Source organism: Mesoplodon densirostris, chromosome 3, assembly GCF_025265405.1.
Source record: "Mesoplodon densirostris isolate mMesDen1 chromosome 3, mMesDen1 primary haplotype, whole genome shotgun sequence".
Classification (NCBI taxonomy): Eukaryota; Metazoa; Chordata; class Mammalia; order Artiodactyla; family Ziphiidae; genus Mesoplodon; species Mesoplodon densirostris.
In genome coordinates this window covers 97,000,940-97,024,681 of record NC_082663.1, presented here as the reverse complement: position 1 = coordinate 97,024,681, position 23,742 = coordinate 97,000,940, and the positions used below count along the sequence as shown (strand labels likewise).

Sequence of the window (23,742 nt, the reverse complement as noted above, 5' to 3'; positions counted from 1 at the left end):
AGGATGAAGAGAAATAGTCCCCTTGGGTGTTTTCATACCTGGCCTTCAGCAGATCTGTGAGCCTTCTGAAATCGCAGGGACACTTTGTACAAATGGTGATCTGTTAGCATGAAAAGTGCAATGTAAAGTGAAAAAGTGCATTCAATTATATAATACATGCTTATATATTTGGAAAGCCAACACATGCCTATTGTTTTTGTAATGGAAACTATAGAAAGTATAGCTTGATGACATCTCTGCTGCCATAACTCACCAAAGCATGTGAATCTCAAGGAGGTGGCAAGGTGGGGAGGAGGGAGAAAATCAGCCTCTTCAAGGAGGTGGGAAACTTTCATGCTCACCAAAGGTGCAGGTTTAAAAAGGCGAGGAGACACCAGCCTAGGGAGTCACTGCTTTAACAAATGAAGCATCAAGCAAGTCCTTCCAATTCCATGATTAAGGTCTCCAGAGAAGTGAAATAAAAGAAATGCTTGGATTTTACTCAACTATTTCCCTCCCTGGTGTTATACAAGCAAACAAAAAGGGAAAAATCCCTACAACACACAGCCTTTCTGGCTCTCAATCTTAACTCCAAAGGTCAGGGCCAGCCGGCAGCACACACAATCTGGTTATGCCATATCTGGACCAAAGGCTGATATTTATTTCCCTTCTCTCTCTGCTTTGGACTCAAGCAACCCTGTAAGGATATCCTTCCTCCCTTCAAACCTCACAGAAACATGTTATTATGATGCCTATGAAGTCTGGGTTTAGAGTGGTCAGCTGGTGAGGGAGTTAATTTGGGAGAATTTGTCTCCTAGTGGTTCACTATTGCAAAGCCACTTTCCTGCCCTCTTGCACAGCCAGAGAATGGTGGGCTCACCACTTTCTTGTGCTGGAAAAGGTCTTAGCAGGCAAGACACGTGATGCCCTTGGGGATCCATCTACTACCACATAAAAAATATTCATTCAGTACAGTATTTCATTCCAAATTATTTTATGAACTCCATACGCCTACAGCTCTAGTTAAGAAGTGCTAAATAACATAGCTGGTCAAGGATTAAATAAGACTCTTTGGAGAGTTGTCTCCCCTGATTTTTTTTAACACAGTAACAACACTCAGATATCAAAATGTTTAGTAAAGACAGATGTTACACCACTGGATTGGCCCGTGAATCATGTTTGTTTATTACTTGAGTAATACGATCTTAAAACTGAAATTTCCACCAGACGACAAAACATAATAGACGTAAAATTCCAAACAAAGGTGCCAAACCATGTTATGAAGATTTTGAAAGTAAATGGCCTCAAGAACCTTCAAGCCACTCTTGGGTTTCTCAGCTACATCGAGGACATAGAAGAAGGGTCAGAGAACATAGATAAAAGAGATCAGAGGAAAGATTCCTTGCTGGGGAGGGACATTATGTTGCCATGTCCTCCTGCACTCAGGGAGTTGGGAGGAGGTGCAACCCTCTAAACCTGAGACAGGGGGAGAAAATCCCTCAGAGAGCAGTGGAAGTGTTTCCTAAGGCTGAGAGACTTAGAGGCTGGTACCCAATTCACTCCTGAGAAAGCTGAAATTGACACTGGCTGGAGTCAAACTCCTATCAGGTGGGAATCTATACTGACTGTTTTGGAGCCAGAACCAGGAGAGTGCTGCTGCCTTGGGACCCACATCAGTCCCAGGCAAGAGATGTATGAGTGTTCCTTGGAAAAGCCATGGGCCCTGAGACAGAATCTTAGATTCTGTCCAATAGAGCCACCCGGAGGAGCTTGGAGATGCACTACTGTGTGTCTAGGGGCCGAGGAAGGAGTCACAAGTGACAATCAGAACAGAGAAATAAGAGAAGCATCCTTCAGGGACAAGAGAATTGTAGGAGAAAGAGAAACAGTGAGAAAGCTCTGAGGAGTCCAGGAAAATGACATCTCAAGGGAAAAAGGCATCTGCTAGACCAAAGTGAGACCAAGCGATGAGAGTACTGGTTCAAATAAGAACTGCTCTGTGTGTTGCCTCTCCCTGTCTCCACTAGTCCCACTGGACCTGGTAGGGTTTAAATAACAGCTCAAGATGGAAGGGGAGGACTAGAAATAGGAGGTTGAGAGATGGAAGGACCACTACCCTCTATGTCACTGCAGGCTTCTATCCTGAAGTCAGCCCAAGCTTGGAGAAGTGAGGTTGGAGAGAGAAAAAGGGAGATTTAACAGCAACTTAAGTTCAAAGTTTTGAGTATCACCCAGGACTGGATTTCCTAAGTTTTTTGCATCTGGATAATGTTTGTAACTTAGTGACCATAGATCATCTATTACCTAAGAATTAGCAGGAAATTATGGGTTGCTAGAGTATTCATGCAGGAGCAAGAGCTATTATCCCAGAGACTAAATTGTAAAAGGACAGTGGGAGAAAAATGATTGCATTTTTACTGAATTATGAGGTGTGGTATTTCAATATGCTAGTTATACTTGTTTTCAAAAGATACAGGATCTAAACCTCTGATGAGCAAACCATCTCCTAGAGAAAACTGCTCAGCCACATAAAATGTGTGGGTTCAACGGCTCTATAAGGTAATGAACTGACCTCTTTTCTCTGTGACACCAGCAATATCATGTGCTTGGCACTTGAGTTCACTGACCTTGTTTTGAGACTTCTAAATTCTTTCCTAATATTACTCAAATTTCTCTCTTGTGTGTCATACCCTGAGGACTATGCCAGATTTCCTGCATAAACAGCAATTGGAAGGGAGTCTTTTTCAATTCACTGTTCATTCCTTGGTCACCTGCACAAAATGATTGACCTTGATCATGCTGTTTTCACCTTAATTTGTCCCAAATAAAGATCTTAATTTTCTTCAGGCATTTGACACTAACAAGCCACTCCCACCTCTTGATTTTTCTATTTTCATTTCTCTAAATACTACCATATTTTTTCTTATCTTTTAAAAAGGAAATGGAGTGATCAGAAATGCAAGTATTCCTAAAGGATACTGAACAAGAATAGGATTCATACATTCGCCCTCTCTTTTTTTCCTTAAATTTCAGTTGATTTTTATTTTATTTTAATTTAATTATGTTTTTACACAGCAGGTTCTAATTACTTATCTGTTTTATACATGTGAGTGTATATATGTCAATCCCACTCTCCCAATTCATCCCCCCCCCACTTTCCCCCCTTGGTGTCCATACATTTGTTCTCTACATCTGTGTCTCTATTTCTGCCTTGCAAACTGGTTCATCTGCATCATTTTTCTAGATTCCACATATACGCGTTAATATACGATATTTGTTTTTCTCTTTCTGACTTACTTCACTCTGTATGACAGTCTCTAGGTCCATCCACGTCTCTGCAAATGACCCAATTTTGCTCCTTTTTATGGCTGAGTAATATTCCATTGTATATATGTACCACAACTGCTTTATCCATTCATCTGTCGATGGGCATTTAGGTTGCTTCCATGACCTGGCTATTGTAAATTGTGCTGCAATGAACATTGGGGTGCATGTGTCTTTTTGAATTATGGTTTTCTCTGGGTATATGCCTAGTAGTGGGATTGCTCGATCATATGGTAATTCTATTTTTAGTTTTTTAAGGAATGTCCATACTGTTCTCCATAGTGGCTGTATCAGCTTACATTCCCACCAACAGTGAAAGAGGGTTCCCTTTTCTCCATACCCTCTCCAGCATTTGTTGTTTGTAAATATTCTGATGATGCCCATTCTAACTGGTGTGAGGTGATACCTCATTGTAGTTTTGATTTGCATTTTTCTAATAATTAGTGATGTTGAGCAGCTTTTCATGTGCCTCTTGGCCATCTGTATGTCTTCTTTGAAGAAATGTCTATTTAGGTCTTCTGTCCATTTTTGGGTTGGGTTGTTTGTTTTTTTGATATTGAGCTGCATGAGGTGCTTGTACATTTTGGAGACTAATCCTTTGTCAGTTGCTTCATTTGCAAATATTCTCTCCCATTCTGAGAGTTATCTTTTCATCTTGTTTATGGTTTCCTTTGCTGTGCAAAAGCTTTTAAGTTTCATTAGGTCCCATTTGTTTATTTTCGTTTTTATTTCCATCACTCTAGGAGGTGGGTCAGAAAAGATCTTGCTGTGATTTATGTCAAAGAGTGTTCTGCCTGTTTTACTCTAAGAGTTTTATAGTGTCCAGGTTTATATTTAGGTCTTTAATCCATGTTGAGTTTATTTTTGTGTGTGGTGTTAGGAAGTGTTCTAATTTCATTCTTTTACATGTGGCTGTCCAGTTTTCCCAGCACCACTTATTGAAGAGACTGTCTTTTCTCTATTGTATATCCTTGCCTCCTTTGTCATAGATTAGTTGACCATAGATGCATGGGTTTATCTCTGGGCTTTCTATCCTATTCCATTGATTTATATTTCTGTTTCGGTGCCAGTACCATATTGTCTTGATGACTGTAGCTTTGTAGTATAGTCTGAAGTCAGGGAGTGTGATTTCTCCAGCTCCGTTTTCTTCCCCTGAAGATTTCTTTTGCTATACGGGGCCTTTTGTGTCTCCATACAAAATTTAAGACTTTTTTTTTTTTTTTTTTTTTTTTTGCGGTACGCGGGCCTTTCACTGTTGTGGCCTCTCCCGTTTCGGAGCACAGGCTCCGGACGCACAGGCTCAGCAGCCATCGCTCACAAGCCCAGCCGCTCCGCGGCATGTGGGATCTTCCCAGACCGGGGCACGAACCCACGTCCCCTGCGTCAGCAGGTGGACTCCCAACCACTGCGCCACCAGGGAAGCCCAAAATTTAAGACTTTTTGTTCTAATTCTGTAAAAAAATGTCATTGGTAATTTGATAGGGATTGCATTGAATCTGTAGATTGCTTTGGGTAGTATAGTCATTTTCACAATATTGATTCTTCCAATTCAAGAACATGGTATATCTCTCCATCTGTTTGTATCATCTTTGATTTCTTTCATCAGTGTCTTATAGTTTTCTGAGTACAGGTCTTTTACCTCCTTAGGTAGGTTTATTCCTAGGTATTTTACTCTTTTTGTTGCAATGGTGAATGGGATTGTTTGCTTAATTTCTCTTTCGTATCCTTCACTGTTCGTGTATAGGAATGCAAGAGATTTCTGTGCATTAATTCTGTATCCTGAAACTTTACCAAATTCATTGATAAGCTCTAGTAGTTTTCTGGTGGCATCTTTAGGATTCTCTCTATATAGTATCATGTCATCAGCAAACAGTGCCAGTTTTACTTCTTCTTTTCCAATTTGGATTCCTTTTATTTCTTTTTCTTCTCTGATTGCTGTGGCTAGTACTTCCATAACTATGTAGAATAAGAGTGGCTAGAGTGGACATCCTTATGAGTGGACATACATCCTTAAATGTATCATGCCAGTCCCATCTGGCTTGTAAAGTTTTTGCTGAGGAATCAGCTGTTAACCCTATGGGAGTTCCCTTGTATGTTATTTGTTGTTATTTTTCCCTGTTGCTTTTAATAATTTTTCTTCGTCTTTAATTTTTGTCAATTTGATTACTATGTGTCTCAGTGTGTTTCTCCTTGGGTTTATCTTGCCTGGGACTCTCTGCCTTTCCTCGACTTGGGTGGCTGTTTCCTTTCCCATGTTAGAGAAGTTTTCGACTATAATTTCTTCAAATATTTTCTTGTGTCTTTTCTCTCTTCTCCTTCTGGGACCCCTATAATGTGAATGTTGTTATGTTTAATATTGTCCCAGTGGTCTCTTAGGCTGTCTTCATTTCTTTTCATTCTTTTTTCTTTATTCTGTTCCATGGCAGTGAATTCCACCATTCTGTCTTCCAGGTCACTTATCTGTTCTTCTGCCTCAGTTATTCTGCTATTGATTCCTTCTAGTGTATTTTTCATTTCAGTTATTGTAATGTTCATCTCTGTTTGTTTGTTCTTTAATTCTTCTAGGTGTTTGTTCTTTAATTCTTCTAGGTCTTTGTTAAACATTTCTTGCATCTTCTCGATCTTTGCCTCTATTCTTTTTCCAAGGTCCTGGATCATCTTCACTATCATTACTCTGAATTCTTTTTCTGGAAGGTTGCCTATCTCCACTTCATTTAATTGATTTTCTGGGGTCTTATCTTGTTTCTTCATCTGGTACACAGCCCTCTGCCTTTTCATTTTGTCTATCTTTCTGTGAATGTGGTTTTCATTCCACAGGCTGAAGGACTGTAGTTCTTCTTGCTTCTGTTGTCTGCTCTCTCATACATTCTCTCTTTCACAGAATTTCAAAATTCAAAGAGACCTTGGAGAGTTCCACCATCTTAGTTTACAGATAGGGAAGCTGACACCCAGGAAATTTATGCAACTGATTTGATAACTAGTAAGTGGTAGGGATGGTACCAGAACCAGGGCTCCAGCTCCCAAGCCCAGGGTCTTTTCCATGCTCTGCCTGCTTGAAGTGTATAATGTCACAAATACTAAAATTAAAGTAAGGTATCATGAAGATGACTGAGGATTAACTTCATAATTAATAGCATTACCAAGAGATGATAAGACTTCTATTTCCAGCATAAGGAAGCAGCAAAGGCTAGAATTAGCCTTCTGCTGAAAACAACTAAAAAACCTGATGAAATATATGAAACAACTGTTTTCAGACATTGGATAACAGGACGCACAGGACTGTGATTCCCAAGAGAAGAGAAACAAGAAGTTGAACTCTACAATCACCTTGTCTTTCTATCTGGAAGTGATTTCTAAACTGCAGCACAGGGAAAGAGAACTGAAACAGAGTTCAATTGTCTCACTAAGTTGAGAAGGCAGAGATGGATGCTCAGGGAGACCTAGATAGCTAGAATTGCAGGGTAGACTATAAGGGAGGAGTAGGTATGCAGAGAAAGACATCCAGAAATCTGCATAGAATCCCCCTGGAGTCTTTGGTCAAATAGTAATCTGCACTTCAGAAGGTCAAGCAAAGAAAATCTGTCAGGGAAAGAATAGCTACCAGGGAAGGGAAAGCTGAACAATTCCCAGAGCTCACATAGTGCTAGGAGTTGTTCAAGCTCCCACAAATCAGAGTATAGACATCTCCAGAATATTTGGATTTTTCAACAGAGACCAGAAGGGTAATGCCTGCGTAGTGAACTAAACTAGCCCTAGAGTAAAGGTGACTTTAGATCCACTCTCAAAGTGATTAAACACAAGCCTCAAGAGATCAAATGAGGATCAAAAGGATCATCAAGTAATTTATGTGCCTATTCAAAAAAAGGCCATCATTCGTTAAAGCAATATAACAAAATGCAGCACTCAGCAACATAAAATTTAAAATATCAGGGGTTCAATTAAAAAAATGAGAAAATGCACAAATATTTGGAAACAAAATAGAACAGTTCTAAGTAACCCATGAGTCAAAGAAGAAATCAAAAGGGAAATTAGAAAGTATTTTCAACTGAATGAAAATGAAAAAGCAACATAACATCATCTGTGGCATGTCACTAAAGCAGTAGTTAGTGGAAATTTTATAGCATTAAATGTCTATATTGGAGGAGAAAAAAGATCTTAAATCAATGACCTTGCACCCACCTTAAGAAAACAGAATAAGAAAAGGAAAGGAAGCCCAAAGCAAAAAGAAAGGAAATAATAAAGATTAATGCATGAAGTATTGAAATAAAAAACAGAAACACAATAGAGGAAATGTATGAAATAAAAAACTGGTTCTACAAGAAGATTGATAAAGTAGATAAATCTCTAGACAGACAGATCAAACTTATTGACTATCAGAAGTGGAAGAGACTTTACAGAGCTCCACTCTCTTAATTTACAGATGGAAAAGCTGAAGCCCTGGGAGTTTATGCAACTGGTTAGACAACTAGTAGTAACAGGGGTGGTAACAGAACCAGGGCTCCAGCTCCCCAAAGAGAGAAGACACAAATAACCAATATCAGGAAAGAAAGAGGTGACATCACTACAGATTCTACAGATATTAAAATAATAAGAAGAAAAGAATATTTTGAACAACTTTATACTTATAAATTTGGCAACTTTGATTAAATGGACAAATTCCTTGAAAGACTTAAACTACCAAAGCTCACTCATAAAGAAATAGATAACCTGAATAGTCCTATATCTATTAAGGAAGCTTATTTTGTAGTTAAAAACCATCTCACAAAGAAGCTCCAAGCTCAGGTGGTTTCATTGGTGAAACTCAACCAAGCATTTAAGGAAGAAACTCAACCAAGCATTTAAGGCTTCATTGGTGAAACTCAACCAAGCATTTAAGGCTTCCTTAAGCATTAAGGAAAATACATAAATATTTCCAGAAAATTAAAGCAGGAATACCTCCAAATTTATTATTTGAAGCCAGTGTTACTGATACCAAAACCAGACAAAGACATTTCAAGATAAAAAGCAAACCAAAACAAAAAGCCACAAGTCTATATGTCTCATGAACATAGATGCAAAAATTATAAACAAAATTTTAGTGAATTGAATGCAACAAAATATAAAAGGATAATACATCAAGACCAAGTGGGATTTATCATGGCAATGCAAACTTAGTTTAATATTAGAAGTCAATCAGTATAATTTGCCATAGTAAGAAATTAAAAAAGAAAAATCATATGATTATCACAGAAGAGCAAATCTCATACAGAGGAACAAAAATTAAAATCCCTAGACTTCTCTTCAGAAATTATTCAAGCCATAAGTCAATGAAATAACATCCTTAAACTGCTGAAATTATAAAAAAAGACACCAATCTAGAATTCTATCCTGAGCAAAAATATCTTTCAAAAATGAAGGAAAAATAAAAATTTTCAGACAGACAAAAACTGAGAGAATTTATCACCAGTAGACCTGAACTTGAAGAAATGTTAAAGTCTTTCAGGTGAAAGCAAAATAATATAACATGGAAACTTAGATGTACACAAAGGAATAAAGAGCCCTGGAGATGGTATATATATAAGTAAATAAAAATTTTTTCTCTTGTAAAAATTTATCTTAAAGTAATTAATTGTTTAAAGGAAAAACAATAACAGTATATGGTAGGGTTAATAACCTATGTAAAAGTAAGATGTGTAGCAGCTGTAGCACAAAGGATAGGAGGGGGAAAACAGAAACATGTGCTTCTAAGATTTATATATTATATGTAAAGTGGGTATAGTTCCATTTGAATGTAGTCTGTGATAAGTTGGGACACATATTATAAACCCTAGAGCAATCCTCCTGCTCTACTTCTCACATCACCACATACAAAAAGACATAGCTAATTAGCCAAGTTAATATTAAAGGGAATATTAAAAACTACTCAATCCAAAAGAAGAGAAAAATAAAATAAAAAACAGTTTAGACAATAGAGAGCAAATAGCAAGATGGTAGATTTGAATCCAATCAACTCAATAACTACATCAAATGTAAGTAGTCTAAACACCCCAATTAAAGGGCAGAGATTGTCAGACTGTAAGACCTAACACTATGTTTCAATAAGAAATCCACTTTTATTATCAAGACACATATAGACTAAAAGTAAAAGTTTAGAAAAAGATACATCATGTAAATAGTAATCATAAGAAAGCTGGAACAGGAATATGGAGAGAAGATCGCTGGTATAGAGTGTGGCCTGTGTAGGGCACATTCTCTCAAAAGTGCTATGAGCAGGTTAAGCAAGTGTTGCCATTTCTAATGTAGATTTGACCTTCAGACTTTTCAAACAAAGGGAAGACATTTTCTTCACAGTGAACTTAAAAGATCTCATTTGTTAAAAACAAGACAACAGGCCCAAAATGGAGTCATTGGTACTACGCCCCACATCACCAAACCGAGACTTGATACTTAATTACAGTTTCCCCTTCTCCCAGGAATGGAATCTTAACCCACTCAACCTGGAATTACCTAGTCAGCACTAGTGAGGTTATATGTCTGATAGATCACAGTCACCCCTAAAGAAAGGTGACCTTGCCCTGAACAATCAGTCTTTGCTAGTATGACTTCCTTGTCCTGCCCCCTTCTGCCTATAAAAGTCTTTCATTTTGTACAGCTCCTGGGAGCACCTTTCTATTTGCTAGATGGGATGCTGCCTGACTTATGCATCACTGAATACATGTACTCAGTTGAATTTTGTTTTTTTAACACAGTCTAAACCCTCTTGATCGACTTACACCAATAAGAAGAGGTGGCTCTAGTACTGTCATTTTTTTAAACAACTTTATTGGAGTATAATTGATTTACAATGGTGAGTTACTTTCTGCTATATAACAAAGTGAATCAGCTATATGTATACATATATCCCCATATCCCCTCCCTCTTGCATCTCCCTCCCACCCTCCCTCTCCCACTCCTCTAGGTGGTCACAAAGCATGGAGCTGATCACCTTGTGCTATGCTGATGCTTCCCACTAGCTATCTGTTTTACATTTCATAGTGTATATATATTAATGCTACTCTTTCACTTCGTCCCAGCTTACCCTTCCCCCCCTCCCCATGTCCTCAAGTCCATTCTCTACATCTGCGTCTTTATTCCTGTCCTGCCCCTAGGCTCATCAGAACGATTTATTTTTTTAAGATTCCATATATACATGTTAGCATACGGTATTTGTTTTTCTCTTTCTGACTTATTTCACTCTGTATGACAGACTCTAGGTCCATCCACCTCACTACAAATAACTCAATTTTGTTTCTTTTTATGGTTGAGTAATATTCCATTGTATATATGTGTCGCATATTCTTTATCCATTCATCTGTCGATGGACACTTAGGTTGTTTCCATGTCCTGGCTATTGTAAAGAGTGCTGCAATGAACATTGTGGTACATATCTCTTTTTGAACTATGGTTTTCTCAGGGGATATGTAGTGGGATTGCTGGGTCATATGGTAGTTCTATTTTTAGTTTTTTAAGGAACCTCCATACTGTTCTCCATAGTGGCTATATCAATTTACATTCCCACTAACAGTGCAAGAAGTTTCCCTTTTCTCCACACCCTCTCCAGCATTTATTGTTTGTAGATTTTTTGATGATGGCCATTCTGACTGGTGTGAGGTGATCCCTCATTGTAGTTTTGATGTACATTTCTCTGATGATTAGTGATGTTGAGCATCCTTTCATGTGTTTGTTGGCAATCTGTAACTCTTCTTTGGAGAAATGTTTATTTAGATCTTCTGCCCATTTTTGGATTGGGTTGTTTATTTTTCTGATATTGAGCTGCATGAGCAGCTTGTATATTTTGGAGATTAATCCTTTGTCAGTTACTTTGTTTACAAATGTTTTCTCACATTCTGAGGGCCATCTTTTCATCTTGCTTGTGGTTTCCTTTGCTGTGCAAAAAAACTTTTAAGTTTCATTAGGTGCCATTTGTTTATTTTTGTTTTTATTTCCACTTATCTAGGAGGTGGGTCAAAAAGGATCTTGCTGTGATTTATGTCTTAGAGTGTTCTGCCTATGTTTTCCTCTAAGAGTTTGATAGTGTCTGGCCTTACATTTAGGTGTTTAATCTATTTTGAGTTTATTTTTGTGTGTGGTTTTAGGAAGTTTTCTAATTTCATTCTTTTACATGTAGCTGTCCAGTTTTTCCAGCACCACTTATTGAAGAGACTGTCTTTTCTCCATTGTATATTCTTGCCTCCTTTATCAAAGATCAGGTGACCATATATACGTGGATTTATCTCTGGGCTTTGTATCCTGTTCTGTTGATCTATCTTTCTGTTTTTGTGCCACTACCATACTGTCTTGATGACTGTAGCTTTGTAGTATAGTCTGAAGTCAGGGAGTCTGATTCCTTCAGCTCCATTTTTCTTTCTCAAGATTGCTTTGGCTATTTGGGGTCTGTTGTGTTTCCATACAAATTGTGAAATTTTTTGCTCTAGTTCTGTGAAAAATGCCATTGCTAGTTTTTTTTTTTTTTTTTTTTTTTTTTTTTTTTGCGGTATGCGGGCCTCTCACTGTTGTGGCCTCCCCCGTTGCGGAGCACAGGCTCCGGACGCGCAGGCTCTGGACGCGCAGGCTCAGCAGCCATGGCCCATGGGCCCAGCCGCTCCGCGGCACATGGGATCCTCCCAGACCGGGGCACGAACCCGTATCCCCTGCATCGGCAGGCGGACTCTCAACCACTTGCGCCACCAGGGAGGCCCCCATTGCTAGTTTGATAGGGATTGTTTTGGATCTGTAGATTGCTTTAAGTAGTATAGCCATTTTCACAATGTTGATTCTTCCAATCCAAGAACACGGTATATCTCTCCATCTGTTTGTATTGTCTTTAATTTCTTTCATCAGTGTCTTATAGTTTTCTACATACAGGTCTTTTGTTTCCTTAGGTAGGTTTATTCCTAGGTATTTTATTATTTTTGTTGCAATGGTAAATGGGAGTGTTTCCTTAATTTCTCTTTCAGATTTTTCGTTGTTAGTGTATAGGAATGCAAGAGATTTCTGTGCGTTAATTTTGTATCCTGCTACTTTATCAAATTTATTGATTAGCTCTAGTAGTTTTCTGGTAGCATCTTTAGGATTCTCTATGTATAGTATCATGTCATCTGCAAACAGTGATATTACTGTCATGTTTTTAAGCTGTTTTTCATGGAGTTAGATCCCATACTTCTCACATCCATCTTATACCGTACATAAATCTTGCACACAGTAAATGAAGAGGTGCATATTTAAAAATTCTCATAGCTAGTAATGGTATAATATCACCCTAATGAAAGAGACCCCAAAGGTGTGTATTTATTAATTGGGGTTAGTGATTATGAACAAGGGTCTCAAGGAAGGCCAAGTTCATCTTGCAAGATGTACTAGTGGAACATGGTCCCCTAATATTCTCAGTATTGCTGTAACCAATTTTACCCTCAGGAAGATATTTCAGAAAAGGCCTCCTTACATCTTTAAAATGGCCAAAGACAACCTATTAGCCATTCTGTACAGTCTGGGGCCATCTGAGTGACTTGTACTTATCAGGAAAGGAAAGAACACAAGATGTTTTTTATTTCAGTTTTCCTAGTACCTCTTTTATCAGGTGACTAATCAGACCTTGATGAGCTGAGAAACTGGCCTTTAGCATAAGTATTCTCTGCAATGGTTTCCAAAGGTCAGAAGCAACTGGTACAAAATATAGTTTTGGATTACACTGGTTTATGGAGTCCTTAGTAATAATTGTTTGGAAAGCTTGGATGAATTGGAATGTTATAAGCTCTAGTCATTAGTGTTGGAGGAAACATTTATTTTACATGAGAAGAATTAATTGTCAAAATTTACTTACCAGAACTCAGATGTGTAAAGCAATCTGTCCTATAACTTCATACTCTGGAACCCATATTCTCACTGATGGTAGAGGAAAAGGACGCAAGCTTGCCAATTACAGGTTACTCATCGTTACTGATTTTAAAACAGTCTTGTTTGGGGGGATAGTCATTTAAAATCCAAATTCCCTTTCAGGGCTCTTTTATTTCCTAAGGGCATGAGAACTAAGAGTCTTTCTCCTACACCCAGATGCCAGACTGGGGAAGGGCAGAGAAGGAGGAGACCTCTTGACAGGAGAGGACTTCTTGGATTTGCCATATTGATGTGACTGCATTCTCTTGATTGGTATGACTTGTAAACCATTCCTTCACAACAGTCAAGGCTCAGTAGTTTCCACTGATAACATGGCACTCATCTGGGCTCTTGCTCACATGGCCAGTCCTCTGAGTCTGGCTGAAACTCCCTCTGGACCATACCTTGCACAACCACTCCACAGCATTCACTGCAACACATTTACTTCGATCCCTGGCATGGTGGCCCTTCTTTAGCTCCCTAGTCAATGTTCTTATCCCATGTGCAAAATTCTAGATCCCCTTTGACCTCAAATAGATCACAAGGAAAACATGCACAATCCAGGGCCCATTGGCCTAAGCCATTTCTACTCTATGAATTAGAAGCCACACTGGTTGCGGACCATGCTAACCATAAAGGGAAGAACAAGGGTCTTGCTCTGAGATCTTCCTCAGGCACTCTTTTGGTAATTTTGTTGTATCCTCCATTTTCCATTATGTTCTATCCAGTAACAGGTAATGTCAGTGTTTGACAAGATCCAACACCCATTTGTGATTAAAACAAAAAAAAAAGCAACTCAGAAATACTGTGAATAGAGGGCAACTTCCTCAACTTGATAAGGAACATACACAAAAAAACCTCCACCTAAAATCATACTGAACAGTGAAAGGCTAAAAACTTTCTCCCTAACATTAGGGAAAAAGAATGTCCACACTTACCACTCTTAGTCAACATAGTGCTGGAAATTTCAGCCAGCAAAGTAAGGTAAGAAAAGAAATGGCATATGGATTGGAATAGTAGAAATAAAACTGTCTCTGTATGCAGATAACATGATGATCTACATAGAAAATCCCAAGGAATCTATAAAAACAAAACAAAAACTCCTAGATCTTGCAAGTGAGATCACCAAGTCCTAGGACACAAGATAAGCACACAAAACTCACTATTTCTTTGTAGTAGAAACAGATACATAAAAACCAAAATTAAAAATACAATACAATTTACAATTGCTCAAATAAAATTAAATACTTAGGCATAAATCTAATAAAACAGGTATAGGATTTGTATGTTAAAAATGATAAAATGCTGGTGAAATAGATCAAAGATTTAAATAAATGAACAGATATTCTGTGTTCATGGACTGGAAAATTCAACATAGTAAAGAAAGGCAAAAAAAGAGTAGAAGACAAAAATGGGAAAAAGAGCAAGGGCAAAAAAATAGAAAACAGTAACAGATATGGTATATATTAATCCATTATATCAATACCAATATCAGAAATGAAAGAGGGGACATCACTACAGATACCATTGACATTCAAAAGGTAATAAAGAATACTATGAACTAATTTATGCCCACAAATTTGATACTCTAAATGAAAAGGACCAATCTTTGTAAGATACAATCTGCCAGAACTCACACAAGAAGGAACAATCTGAAAAAGCCTATATCTATTAAAGAAATTGAATCAATAACTAATAACCTTTCAAAACAGAAATCACCAGGCCCAGATGGGTTCACTGGTAAATTCTACCAAACATTTAAGGAATACCAATTCTCTACAATCACTTTCACAGGATAGAAGCAAAGGGAATACTTCCTAACTCATTCTATGAGGCCAGCATTACCCTAACACCAAAATCAGAACAAAACATTATAAGAAAAGAAAACTACAGGCCAATAGCTCTCCTGAACAGAGACGCAAAAATCCTCAACAAAATATTAGCAAATCAAATCCAACAACGCATAAAAAGAATTACATATCCCGACCAAGTGGAATTTATCCCAGGTATGCAAGACTAGTTCAACATTCAAAAATCAATTAATGTTATCCATCACATCAACAGACTAGATAAGAAAAATCACATGATCACCCATTAATAGATGCAAAGAAAGCATTTGCCAAGATCCAGCACCCATTTACAATTAAAATTCTCAGTAAAGTAAGAATAGAGGGGCACTGCCTAATCTTAATAAAGGCCATCTACAAGAAAATCTACAGCTAACATCATACTAAATGGTGAGAATTTGAAGCTTTCCACTAAGATCAGGGACAAGGCAAGGATGTCCCCTCTTGCCACTCCTTTTCAACATTGTACTGGAAGTCCTTCCAAATGCAGTAAGTCAAGAAAAGGAAATAAAAGATATATTCATTGGGAAGGAAGAACTAAAACACTCTTATTCACAGATAAGATGATCATCTGTGTTTTCTACAAAATCCAAAAGAATTGACAAAAACCTCCTGGAACTAATAAGCAATTATAGCAAATTTGCAGGATACAAGGTTAATATACAAAAGTCAATTTATTTTGTATATACCAACAGTGAACAAATGGATTTGAAATTAAAACATAATACCATTTACATTAGTGTCCCTAAAAATGAAATACTTAGGTATAAATCTAACAAAATATGTACAAGGTTTAGATAAGGAAAAATAGAAAACTCTGATGAATGAAATTTTAAAAAGAACTAAATAAATGGAGAGTTATTCCATATTCATGGATCTGAAGACTAAATATTATCAGCGTATCACTTCTTCCCAACTTGATCCATTGATTCAGTGCAATCCCAATTAAAATCCTAGCAAGTTAAGTTTATGGATTTGGACAAACTGATTCTAAGGTTTATAGTGAGAGGCAAAAAAAAACAGAATACCTAACACAGTATCAAAGGAGAAGAACAAAGCTGGAAGATTTACAGTACCTAACTTCAAGACTTACTATAAAGCTAAAATAATCAAGACAGTGTGGTATTGGAAAAAGAATAGACAGATCAAGGGAACAAAATAGAGAGCCAAGAAATAGACCCATAAAAATATAGTCAACTAATCTTTGACAAAGAAGCAAAGGCAATATCATGGAGCAAAGAAAATCTCTTACTGGACACCCACATGCAAAAAAACTGAATCTAGACCCAGACCTTACACCCTTCATAAAAATTAACTCATAATGGATCGTAGATCTAAATGTAAAATGTAAAATTATAAAACTCCTAGAAGATAACATAGGAGAAAACCTAAATGATCTTGGGTATGGTGATGTATTTTAAGATAATACACCAAAGACATGATCAATAAAAGAAATAATTGATAAGCTGGATTTCACTAAAATTAAAAAATTCTGCTCTGTCAAAGACAATATAAAGAGAATAAGAGGACAAGCCATAGACTGGCGGAATATATTTGCAAAAGACACATCTGATAAAGGACTGTTATCCAAAATATACAAAGAACTCTTAAAGTTCAACAATAAGAAAACAAACATGGACTTCCCTGGTGGTCCAGTGGTAAAGAATCCACGTGACAATGCAGGGGACGTGGGTTCGATCCCTGGTCAGGGAACTAAGATCTCACATGCTGAGGGGCAACTAAGCCTGCATGCCACAACTACTGAGCTTGCGTGCCTCAGCTAGAGCCTGTGTGCCACCAACTACAGAGCCCATGCACTCTGGAGCCTGTGCGCCACAACTAGAGAAGAGAAAACCCTCATGCCACAACTAGAGAGAAGCCCACGCACCACAACAAAGAGCCTGCATGCTGTAACTAAGACCCGATGCAGCCAAAAATAAATTAAATAAATAAATAATAAATCTTTAAAAAATAGAAAACAAACAACTCCATTCTATGTATGTTAACTGAATCACTTTGCTGTACAGCAGAAATTAACAACATTGTAAATCAACTAGACTTGAATAAAATAAATTTAAAAAAAACAAACAACTCAATTAAAAAATGGGCCAAAGACCTCAACAGATACCTCACCAAAGAAATTATACAGAAAAGCATATGAAAGGATGCTTCACATCGTATGTCATCAGGGAAATGAAAATTAAAACAATGAGATACTTATTAGAATATAGGCCAAAATCCAGAACACTGACAACATCAAATGCTGACAAGAATATGGAGCAAAAGGAACCCTCATTCATTCCCGGTGGGAATACAAAATGGTATATCCACTCTGGAAGACAATCTGGCAGTATCTTACAAAACTAAACATAAGCTTACCATATGATCCAGCAATTATGTTTCTTGGTATTTACCTAAAGTAGTTGAAAATGTATGTCTACACAAAAACCTGTGCACAGAGTTTATAACAGCTTTTTTCATAATTGCCAAAACTTGGAAGCAGACAAGATGTCCTTCTGTAGGTGACTAGATAAATAAACTGTGGTACATCCAGACAATAGAATATTATTCAGCACTAAAAAGAAATGAGCTATTGCAACATGAAAAGACATGGAGGAACCTTAAATGCATATTGCTAAGTGAAAGAAGCCACACTGAAAAGGTGATATACTGTATGATTCCAACTATACGACATACGGAAAAGGCAAAACTATGCAGACAATAAAAAGATCAGTGGTTGCTGGGCAGAGTGGGTGGGTGGGAAGATGAATAGGCAGATAGCAGAGGATTTTTAGAGCAGTGAAAATACTCTGTATGGTATTATAATGATGGCTATAAGTCAGTATATATTTGTCCAAACAGACAGAACGTACACCACCAAAAGTAAACCCTAAGGTAAACTATGAATTTGGGGTGATTATGATGTGCCGATACAGATTCATCCTCAGTTAAAAAAAAAAAAAGTGCCATTCTAGTGAGTGATATTGATAATGGGGGAGGCTATGCATGTGTGGAGGCAGGGGATATATGAGGAATCTCTCTACTTCCCCCTAAATTTTGTTGTAAACCTAAAACGTCTCCAAAAAAAACCCCAACAAAGTCTTTAAAAAAAGAATTCTTAGACACTACACCAAAGGTATGTTCTATAAAAAATACCGATAAATTGGACTTCTTTAATATTGAAACTTTTGCTCTCTGAAAACCTTATTAAGAAGATTAAAAGACAAGTTACAGACTGGCAGAATGATATTTGTGTATATTTCACAATGGACTCAGATGTAGATTATACTAAAAAAGTCCCAGGACTCAACAGTAAAAAAACAATTCAGTGGGCTTCCCTGGTGGCACAGTGGTTAAGAATCCGCCTGCCAATGCAGGGGACACAGGTTTGAGCCCTGGTCTGGGAAGATCCCACACACCACAGAGCAGCTAAGCCCGTGCGCCACAACTACTGAGCCTGCGCTCTAGAGCCCGCAAGCCACAACTACTGAAGCCTGCACACCTAGAGCCCATGCTCTGCAAAGAGAAGCCACCGCAATGAGAAGCCTGAGCACCACAACGAAGAGTAGCCCCCACTCGCCGCAACTAGAGAAAGCCTGCTCACAGCAATGAAAACCCAATGCAGCCAAATAAATAAATATAAAATAAAAAAACAATTCAATTAGAAAATGGACAAAAGACATGAAGAGACATTTCATTGAAGTGATATACAGATGGCAAATAAGCATGAAAAGATGTTTATCGCAGCAATTGTTAAAATATGTAAGTTTCCAAACCCCACTCAAAACTCACTGCTCTAGAAAGTTTTAGCTTTAAAAATTTTTTTAATTGTGGAAAATATTGGGTTGGCCAAAGAGTTCCTTTGGGTTTTTCCGTAACATCTTATGGAAAAACCTGAACAAAAATTTTGACCAACCCAATACACAAAACATAAAATTCATCATCTTAACCATTTTTAAGTAACGTTGAGTGGTGTTAAGTACATTCACATTGTTGTACAACCAGTCTCCAGAACTCTTTTTATCTTGCAAAACTAAAACTCTGTACTCATTAAACAAAAACTCCCCACTTGGGACTTCTCTGGTGGCGCAGTGGTTGAGAATCCACCTGCCAATGCGGGAGATATGGGTTCGATCCCTGGTACGGGAGGATCCCACATGCCACGGAGCAACTAAGTCCGTGTGCCACAACTACTGAGCCTGCACTCTAGAGCCTGCAAGCCACAACTACTGAGCCCATGTGCCACAACTACTGAAGCCTGTGCGCCTAGAGCCCATGTTCCACAACAAGAGAAGCCAGCACAATGAGAAGCCCACGCACTGCAACAAAGAGTTGCCCCTGCTCGCCGCAACTAAAGCCCGCACACATAAAGACCCAATACAGCCAAAAAAACTCCTCACTCCCCCAGCCCCTAGCAACCACAATTCTACTTTATGTCTCTATATATTTGACTACTTTAGGTCCCTTATATAATGTCCCCGAGATTCATCTGTGTAGTAGCATATGTCAGAATTTCCTTCCTTTTTAAGGCTGAATAATATTCCATTGTATGTATAGACCACATTTTGTGTCTTCCCTTCATCCATCAGTGGACATTTGGGTTGCTTCCACCTTGTAGCTATTGTGAATAGTGTTGCTATGAATATCGGTGTACTTATCTGGAATTTCTGAGGGTGTGCCCCTGGAATCTACATGTTTAATAAGCTCCTTTGGTGTTTCTGATGCACATTAAAGTGTGAACCACTACTCTAATGCAGGATTTTCCAAAGTATAGATGGAGAAGGATTTTTGGTAGTCCTCAGACAGACTATTACATAGATTAGACTCACACATGATAAAGTCAGTCCTTTCAGTTTTATGAATCATTCTGATTAGGTCAAGAGAAAGCATTGCTTTGGTGTTATTTATCTTGAACATCTAATTCTAATTTCCCTTTTTTAAGAAAGAGAGAGCAGCCTTCAGATCCAAAGCCTTCAGCAGACAATAATGATAGCTAGAACTTATTAACAATGCTTTGTTTTCATTGTATTAGTCTGTGCCATTCCTTTCTATAAATTTCAAATGGTTTTCCATCTATAATAATGGTATAGAGTTGCTTTTCAGTACATCTACTTAACATTTTTGTTTAAATCAAGTAACTTTTTTTAGCAAATAATATGGCCATAGATATTGAATACGGCAAAATCTGAAAATAGTCATATGCCAGCGAATGAAGTTTGGGAAATACTGCTTAAAGGGACGTTAACGTTTGGATCTTGCTCTCAACTTTTCACACATGGAAGATGCACATGTCCAAGGTATCCTTGGACATGTAGATGGCTCCTATAGGGCAGAAATGTGAAGTCACCTGTCAGGTAGAGAAAGGCTGAGCACAGGTAGAAAGCATCCCCAGCAACCTCTGAAGCTAGCAAATCGTAACCTAAACCTTAGAAGTGTCAAATAGTGATGCTCTTTGTATTTTCTGGATTGACCTTCTTTCTCTCTTTCGTTAGAGTTGAGTACAATTATTTAAAAACATTAGCCTGTCTGGACTGTGATTAGAGACCATCAAAGAACAGGAGTAAACATGTTCCAACCACTGCAGCTGGAATTACAGACACCCCAAGAAAAATGTGAAAACAGTGGGCAATTTCTCTGCATATAGAAATCTTCTTAGAATTGTATCTACCAGGAACGTGGCAGCTTCTGTGTTTAGATAACAGGATAATTTTACCCCAAGCTAATGACAGTAGCCATCACTGCACAGATTATATGCCAGTCACGGTGCCCCCTTTCCCACTTAATTCTCACAACATTCTAAAGGTTGACAGTTATTATGTCTATTCCATGAATGAGGCAACAAACTCAGAGAGGTGAAGAGACTCAAGTCACACAGCTCAATTTTGGGCTTCCAAAATCTGCCTCATCACAAGTCATCATTTTGTTCAGGTTCTTTGTGACCTTGGCTTCAATCTCAGCTGCAGGTTTCTCTTCTTCCTGGTTTCAGAAGCAGAGACTCAGAAGAACAACTTCCAGGCGACAGCTCCTCTCAAGATGCCACAGTTCTGGAGCTCCACCTAGGTCTATGAACATCTGTAGGACTTTATTAAATTTTCTGCTTATTTGAATTTGAAAGCTCTCAAAATATGGTTTCTAGTTACTACTAGAGTTGGCAGCACAATAGAAAAATGGAACGGGACTTTCCTTTCCCGTGTTTGCTAGGGCAGTTTGTCCAGGCCACAGCCCCATTAAGACAGGAAGAAGGAAGAGATGGTGAAGAGATGAAGATTTGCTAACTGACAGCAGAAAACACTGTCAGGTAGGTGTGCAAAAAAGCATCCTTTCTCCCCCTCTGAAAAATCCTGCACCTTAACAATACACAGTTATTTCAAAAGGTTTCCAGAGCCCATAAGTCCATAACACATTATCCTCATGAGAAACTTTTCAAAACTGTTTCTCAGGTATTGATGCATTTTTGAGAGAAAAATCAAGCATACTGTCCTTAAAAACAAAAGTTACAGATTACGCTTTCACTTAGGCCAGTTTATTAAACTTATTTTAAACCCCTGAAGTTTTGAAAATAGTGCAGGAGAAGATTTAGGGGTAATTTAGTGGGTTTCTTTCCCTCAGAGAACATCTGAGAACATTTTCTCTAATAATAAAGGGCAAAGTACATGCAGTTGTGTAAACCGCAAAGGCTCCACCACTGCATGAGCGAAGCAGGAGCTCACCAGTTTGAAAAAAGACCATTTCCCTGGCGCTTGCCGGGGGTCAGTAATGTGGTCCCAGAGCGTGGAAAGAGGCAATTCTTGGGCTGGAAACATTCCGTGTGGGAGACACTATCGCAAACGAGCGTAAAGAGAACACATGTACACTATGTGAGCCTGCAGACTCAGAGGGGAGGTCCCTTGTCACCGCTTTTACTTTTTTTTTTTTTTTTTTTTTGAATCCCGAAACTCTGGCACATAGCCGGTCAAAGAGCGGGGAGGGGAGGGGATGCCGCTGCTCACCCGCAAAACGACACGCGGGGCCCGGGCAGTGGGGGGGGGGAGGGCAGGAATGAAAGGGGATTCTGAAGTTTTGGAGAACCTCAGCAAAAAGAAAAAAACTATGGAAACGAACAGCCGCGACGTGGGTCTATTTGTTGCAAAAGCAGCAGTTACGGAGCGCCCAGGCAAAAGAGTCAGAGCAGGAAAAGCGCAGAGGGAGGAACCGCAGAGCAGCAACGGTGCTCTAGCCCGTGCTTATCCAACCCTAACGCGGGTGAATCACCCGAGGAGCTCCGGTAAACACATATTCGGATCCCCTTGGTCGAGGGCGGGGCTTAAGAATCTGCATTTCTAACAACCTCCCAGATGTTACGTTGGGACCGCAGACCAGCAACTCGAAGTTTTTGACCAAACTTTGAGTAGCGAGGGGTTTGCTCGTTGCCCTGAGTAAATTCTGGGTTAGAGGACAAAGGGGTTCTCTGTAGAGGACAATAAACTTTTGGGGTAGCAGCGATCTTAAAAGGGGCAACGATAGAAACGAACTGGATGGGCAGGGATGGGGCTGAAACCTGGCCAAAGGAAGAGGGAAAGGGAGGAAGGAGGCGCTCACCCTCTGACTCTAGAAGAAAACGTTGCGAAGGATGGGGTGGGTTTCTTTGCCAAGGGCAGGAGACGCGCACCTAAGCACTTGAACCCGCAGCCTGCGCGCGGGGAATGCGGGGCGGGGGCCGAGGAGGCCAGGGCCGGCCTGCCCTTACCTGCGCTCACCCTGGTCCGTGTAGAGATTGAGGAAGAGTCCCTCCCTGGTGTCCTGGTACACCGGGCCGGAGAAGCTGAGCTGCAGCTCATAGCGGCTCCCGGGCTGCAGGGCTTCGCCGAGCTCTAGCACCATGTACTGCATGTCCAACGCGAACCACACCTCGTCCACCGGCACGCGGCCCACGGTGGCGTCTCCGGCGTCCGGGGACAGTGGTCCCCGCACCTCGGCGCTTTCACAGTCCAGGAAGAGGCTGTGAAGCAGCAGCCGCGCCGTGACCGCGAGGCAGCGCACGGTGATGTTCACGCGGCCAGTGAAGCGCAACGCCGGCGCCGAGAGCTCTTCTGGCCTCAGACGGGGCCACAGCTCCAGCTCATAGTGCAGCGGCACGAGCCAGGGCGGCAGGCGCAGCTGGTCCCAGGGCCCCGGGGATCGCCAGTTGCGCGGGGTGGGCGCCACCTCCGTCTTCAGAGTGGGACCGGGCTTCGGGGTCCGCGCCTGCTCCTGCCTGCCTGGCGGGGAGGGCGCGGCGTGCGGGCCCCCGCGGTCGCGAAGCTCCGACGGCGGGACGCGCGCGCAGTGGCCGTACAGGGCGGCGAGTACGGCCAGCGCCAGCAGGAGCACGGCAGCCAGCCCGGCCAGCAGCAGGGCTACCACGCGGCTCACGTAGAAGCCGGAGCTGGAAGGGGGTCCCATGGCCGCAGCCCGGGGCTGGGGGTGAGGTGAGAGCCCGGCGGCGGCGGCGGCGGCGGCGGCTCAGACCCCCGGCCTGGGTGCTCAGTGATGGGACCCCCGCCCCTCCTCTCTTGTACCGTCCCTCCCTCCTCCTCGAGGAGCCTGGGAGACAGGAGAGAGCTGTTGGGACCTCGGCTTCCCCTCCCAGCTAATCAGATCCAGGTCCCTGCCTACCCACTCCCGCCCCTGCCAGGGCCTGGGGAAGAGGCGGACCTGGCGCAACTGAGCGCGCGCCCCTTTG

The 23,742-nt window shown here is 40.1% G+C and overlaps 1 protein-coding gene across 1 annotated transcript in view; it reads right to left on the bottom strand.

Moving 5' to 3' along the window:
* Positions 1-23,462, bottom strand: part of LVRN (laeverin) — an 83,364-nt gene extending 59,902 nt beyond the window's left edge. Inside the window, exon 1 of the mRNA XM_060091859.1 lies at positions 22,768-23,462. Within this exon, the coding sequence (XP_059947842.1) occupies positions 22,768-23,462 (695 nt within the window). The remainder of the gene's footprint in view (positions 1-22,767) is intronic.
* Between the last annotated feature and the right edge of the window lie 280 nt (positions 23,463-23,742).